The 6,107-nt window shown below is 50.1% G+C and overlaps 1 protein-coding gene across 4 annotated transcripts in view; it reads left to right on the plus strand.

Moving 5' to 3' along the window:
- The first annotated feature begins 3,609 nt into the window (after positions 1–3,609).
- The window catches only part of CFAP45 (cilia and flagella associated protein 45), a 32,836-nt gene continuing 30,338 nt past the window's right edge, over positions 3,610–6,107 (plus strand). Inside the window, exon 1 of one of the 4 annotated variants that reach the window (XM_021089588.2) lies at positions 3,610–3,703. Coding sequence is in view for 1 of the 4 variants with exons in the window: in NM_001444434.1 (NP_001431363.1) it covers positions 3,701–3,703 (3 nt within the window). In the remaining 3 variants the exon portion in view is untranslated. 4 annotated transcript variants of the gene reach the window in all.

Below are 6,107 nucleotides of genomic sequence, written 5' to 3' on the forward strand. Positions count from 1 at the left end.
TGGATTCCTTAACCACTGAGCCATGACGGGAACTCCATGTGTTGTCTTATTTTATGTTATTTGTTATTTTTATTTTTTTTGGTCACACTTGAGGCATGTGGAAGTTTCTGGGCCGGGATCAAACTTGTTTCCTTAATCTGCTGAGACATGGGAATTTCCACCTTGTGTTGTTTTAAACCACTAGGTTTGTGGTAATTTGTTGCAGCAGTGGTAGAAAGCAAACACACAAGCCTTGAATAGTTTTGAGATGGAAAGATCAACTCATTTTTATTATTATCTTTAAAAGGTTATTACTTAAGTTTGTTTATCTATTTGTCTTTTTTTTTTGGTCTTATTTTTATTTATTAATTTTTTTAAGGCCGAACTCTCAGCATATGGAAGTTCCTAGGTTAAGGGTCTAATCAGAGCTGTTGCTGCTGGCCTACACCACAGCCACAGCAATGAGGGATCTGTCTGTGACCTACACCATAGCTCACAGCAACAATGGATCCCTAACCCACTGAGTGAGGCCAAGGATCAAACCCACAACCTCATGGTTCCTAGTTGGACTCGTTTCCGCTATGCCACGAGGGCAACTCCAAGTTTGTTTATTTATTTATTTATTCTTTTTGGCTTGTAGAAGTTCCTGGGCCAGGGACCGAACCCATGTCACCAGAGTGACCTGAGCTGCAGCAGTGACAACACTGGACCCTTAATGCTCTGACCACCAGGGAACTCCCAAGATCATCTCATTATACTTAGAAAAATCCAAGCAGGAGTGTGTTTAACATGGTTTTTTTTTTTTTTTTTTTTTTTGTCTTTTTTGCTATTTCTTGGGCCGATCCCGCGGCATATGGATGTTCCCAGGCTAGGGGTCCAATCGGAGCTGTAGCCACTGGCCTACGCTAGAGCCACAGCAACACGGGATCTGAGCCGCGTCTGCAACCTACACCACAGCTCACGGCAACGCCGGATCGTCAACCCACTGAGCAAGGGCAGGGACCGAACACACAACCTCATGGTTCCTAGTCAGATTCGTTAACCACTGCGCCACGACGGGAACTCCAGGAGTGTGTTTAAAATTATCTATAAGAAGAAGTCAAAAAGAACACATATCACTGTTGGAAAAACAAGCTGTCAGTGATTTTAGGTCTTTGGAGGTACATTCTTCTCTGATGAGATGTATATTGTATTTATATATGTGGTATTACTGGGTCTCTTCATGGCCAGCGAGAACATCAGTTTTTTGTTTGTTTGTTTTTGCTTTTTAGGGCCACACCCATGGCGGTATATGGAGGTTCCCAGGCTAGGGGTCCAAGTGGAGCTACAGCTGCCTGCCTACACCACAGGAACAGCGATGCAGGATCCGAGCCACGTCTGTGATCTACACCACAGCTCACGGCATCGCCAAATCCTTAGCCCACTGAGCAAGGCCAGGTATCGAAGCTGCCATCTTGTAGTTTCTGCTGCGCCACAATGGGAACTCAGGAGAACTTCAGTTTTGACCAGGCATTGATAAGAACAGATGCCTCACTTAGAGTTTTACACAATGATAAAATCTTTTCACAGAGGAACTTCTGGTTTTGCTCATTTCAAACTATGTTTTTCCTCCTCTTTGCAAATTCTCTTGGTATTGGGCTCCAAAGCACATATTCCCGTGGAGAGTATGGCCAGTACTTTCCTGTCCTGACATCAGGTGAGGTGGCATAGTGGCCTGGTGGAAGGAGGGTTCAGGCAGCCATTCCTCCACCAGGACAGCTGGCAGTAACTTAACTATCTGTGTACGTGATGGAGGACCACAAAACCTGTTCCACTAAATCCCAAATTAATATATCCCAGAGTTCCTGTTGTGGCTCAGCTGTAATGAACCTGACTAGTATCCATGAGGACTCAGGTTCGATCCCTGGCCTTGCTCAGTGGCTTAAGGAGCGTTGGCATGAGCTGTGGTATAGGTCGCAGATGCGGCTTGGATCTGGCATTTCTGTGGCAGTGGCGTACAGCTCCGACTCAACCCCTAGCCTGGGAACTTCTGTATGACATGGGTGCAGCCCTAAAAAGACCCTCCCCCCCCAAAAAAAGAAGCCCTTCCCTCCCCTCCAGTGGCCTCCAGCTGCTGGTTTGACCCCACCTTCAACAGTGCCTGCTCCTCTTCCCCTGACTTGTCCTTCTGGGAATCCCAAAGGAGATAAGGCTGGAATCTCGGGAAGGAATGTGAGGCTTGCTGGAGTTAAGCCCTTTTAAAAACAGCTGGAGGTGACCTGGCCTCCCTTCCCCCACCCCCCTGGAGCTTGTGTGCAGCCCTCATGCCATTAGCTTGGGCAGCCAAACCATCAGCCCGAATTATGTCACAGGAGGCAGTGACTGGCTTGGCAACAGGAAAGTCAAGTGGGAGCAAGCTTCAGAAAGGTGGGCTGTGAGGGTGTGGGAGAGGTTCGGGAGTGGGAAAGTGCAGAGAACTTGCAGAACTGCAGAGTCACCACTTTTTTTTTTGGCCTTAGAGTGTTCAGTTTATTAGCACTGGAGGGAAAAAATTATACTTTTCCCAGGGGAAAGGCTTTGTGAAGTTTGGAGCAGGCACGGCTGTGGGGGTCAGTTCAATTTCGGCCTTGCAGGTCAGGAGGTATAGGGGCAAAAGCAAATTGGGAAAATCATAAAGCTCTTAAAAACCTTTCACAACAGCACATCCGAACTGTGAGGTGTTAAAAGGCAGTTTCCCTAAAGCCAGCTCTTTTGATTTCAGTTTAGTCTTGTACGGCCTACATTTTATTTTTTAATTTTTTAAAAATTATTCATTTATTTTTTGTCTCTTTAGGGCCTCACCCACGGCATATGGAGTTTCCCAGGCTAGGAGTGGAATCAGAGCTCTAGCTGCCAGCCTACACCACAGCCACAGCAATGCCAGATCCCAGGTGAGTCTGCAACCTACACCACAGCTCACGGCGACACCGGATCCTTAATCCACTGAGCAAGACCGGGGATCCAACCTGTGTCCTCATGGAATCTAGTCAGAATCGTTTCCACTGAGCCACGAAGGGAACGCCCCTACATTTTATTTTTGATAAACTCTCCCAGGTCATTCTGAGCTGGAGGTCTGAGGCCTCCATCCTAAGGAACTGCTTCTGAAACTACATGTTATCCTCACGGCTGGAAGTTCTTTCTTTGGTCTAACCAGACTCTCTGCTGTTATGAAACTTTGTTTCATCTGATCCTGCTTGCTTCTCTGCAGACTAGGTTCTCCTCAGGGTTTGGCTTGGCACCTCAACCGCTACGGGTCAACGGTAACTAAGGTAACCTAGATGGGGTGTAGGGGGAAAACCATGACCCTGGGCCTGGGCCCTGGAGGGGGTGCCAGCAATTAGACCACTTGGGACCAGACTAGCCCTTGAGGTTTTGGGTCCTGATCCAAAGAGATCAGCCAAAGCAGAGTGAAGAGTGGGGCGCGCCGGGGCGGGTCAGTCTTTCAGGGCCTCAGTTCCCGCTCAAGTGCCGGCGGGAAAGGTCAGAGGGAGGGGTTCGGGTTCCTGAAGCCACAGCTCGCTGCGTCTGCCCGCCAGAGCCGGGGGGAGGGGCGGAGGGGCGGAGGGGCGGGCCCGGGGCGGGGCCTGGCCCAGACCGCGCGGGCTCCTGGTTACCATGGCAACGCGTCAACACCCAGCGCCTCTGCGGCGGGGTCGGCGGCGGCGGAGGCGGTGCAGCCGCAGGGCGAGGGCGTGCGGCTGAGATGGTGAGCTCCCGGGTGTGGAGGAGAAACTCGGAGCCTCATGTGTTCACAACTGGGTTGGGGTGCTGAGTGGGGAAAGTGGCAATCTGGGAGAGGAGGGACAGAAGTTGGGGCTGGGTGTCAGGAAGGCCCAGGAGCGGGAGGACACCCCTGGGATAAGCAAGGGAAGTCCTGAAAGGAGTCCAAAAGAGAAATTAGGAAGGGGGTCAATAGCGATTGGAAATGTGGGGTGGTGCCGAGCGTGAAGGAAGTGGGGAGAAAGGGCTCTTCAACCAACCCTTCTCCCCCTCCCTCAGGCTGGGGCCTCCCTGGGCTGGAAATTGTGGGACCTGGAGGTGACCTGGTTTCCTTTCCCCCACTCCCCTGGAGCTTGTGTACAGCCCTCATGCCACTAGCTCTGCAGCCAGTCTTTCAGCCCCCAAAACCCCTGGTGAGGAGGCCAGATAACAGGTTAAGTACCTCTTCTGCCTCTGCCCAGCAGGGTGACAGTGTGTAAGTCACCTAATGTACCCAGCCTAGGTTTTCTTTTCTGTTGTCTTCTCTGCTGGGGCTCTGGGTCATTCAGTAGGGTACTCAGCAAACATTTGCAAATGAATGAATGAATGAATGAATGGAGAGGATACTGGGTTTGAAAATCCCTAGGGAGGGATTGGGACTAGTCTAGCAGCCTGGGGTTCCCTGGGAAGGATGGAGAAGACTACAAGGGTTGTTAGGGTTGAGAAAGGCACGGGCCCAGAGGAGGAGCTATGGAAGTGATGTCTGGGCTCCCGGTGAGGACAGTGTGGCTCCTGAGAGAGAAGGGAGAGGGGCAGAAAATAGGTGTTGGAGCCTTCCCTTAGTGGAAACAACCTTAAAATTTCTGGTCGCACATCCAGTGGCAAATGTAGCGCCTCTGGTGTACTTGTGGGCACGCTTCGTACTCAGAAGTCATGCTGCTTTTCTGGGACTCATTGGTTCAAATTCCCAAGTCAAGATTTCAAGAAGAGCTTTGTTCATTATAAAAGAAACATCTCCAACAAAGAGCACTTCCCAACTTCTGAGGCATATTTACCTCCAGCTCCTCTGGGTGGTTTACAAATCCAGCGCTGTGTGTGTGTGTCTGTGAGAGCCTAGCCTCACACATGGCATCTAAGGGCTCAAGTGAATGTTCTCTTTTTCTCCTGTTTCAGAAATTTCCTATTCCCAAGCCCAAATTAATCAGTGAGCTGCACCTGGGTTAGACTTGTGCGCGTCACCTCACCCAGATCAGGTCCCCATCTAAGGGCCACTCAGGGTGGGGTTTGGGTCTTTTGATGGAGCCCTTGGATGAGACTGGGCATATGGGCACCTTTGAGAGCAGCAGGTCAAGTTGGTGATCTTTGCTTTTCTGAAAGGCCAAGAGGGGTGTGTGTGTGTGTGGGGGGGTGCTGCCACTCACTAGTTTTGAGAGTGTTTGGGGGAGTGAGGAGAAGTGATGGTTGTGGGAGGGAGGCTCAAATTAGGCAGGGTCTCCAGGACTCTTAGAAAAACAATGAATAACATCCCCCAGAAGGAGGCTTGGGGTCTCAGTGTGCCCTGGGGTGTCATCTTCACTTGGCACCCCACAGATGGCCCACCTGCTCTTATTTGAGGCAAGAGGTGACCTGAGTGGATCACTCAGTGAAAGGTGCCTGGTGCCTGGGCATCCCCATCTTCTTCGTAACCAGAGTCTCCAGAAAAGGAGGTAGAATCAGACCAAGAGCTGGAAGCCTGAAGTTGCCAGCCTGTGGCGAACCTATATGCAAAAGAGGAACTAGATCCCGGGGTGTAGAGGACATCCAAGAAAGGACAAGGCTTTGTCTTTGTTCAGCTAACAGGTGTGACAGTGACGTCAGGAAAGCTCACACCGCCCTGTTCCAGCTCCAGTCCAGCTCTGTCTTGTGGGATTTGAGCTGAGCATCCCGGATCTCAAGACATCTAGCATGACAGCTTTTTTTCACCATTCTCTGTGTTCAGACTTGGGGCACCTGGCCCACTTCTTTGTTTTGTTTTCACATAAAAATACTCCTGGAGTTCCTATCGTGGCTCAGTGGTAACGAACCTGACTAGTATCCGTGAGGATGCGGGTTCGATCCCTGGCCTTGCTCAGTGGGTTAACGATCTGGTGTTGCTGTGAGCTGTGGTATAGGTCACAGAAGCGGGTTGGATCTGGCATTATTGTTGGTAACTAGCCCTAGCCTGGTAACTTCCATATGCCGTGGGTGCGGCCCTAAAAAGACAAAAAACAAACAAACAAAAATACTCCCCACGCCCCCCCCATCATAATGAGAGTTACCTACTCATTGCAAAACATTACTCGATGCAAGAAACACCATAAGATGATAATGCTCTCCTGAAATTACTTTTAAATCATTTTGTGGCCTTTCTTTTAGTAATACATCCTGAGTTA

This window comes from Sus scrofa, chromosome 4, assembly GCF_054392235.1.
Source record: "Sus scrofa isolate SSC_HxYL_T2T_F1_AM1 chromosome 4, Sscrofa_HxYL_maternal_Yorkshire_Landrace_v2.0, whole genome shotgun sequence".
Lineage (NCBI taxonomy): Eukaryota > Metazoa > Chordata > Mammalia > Artiodactyla > Suidae > Sus > Sus scrofa.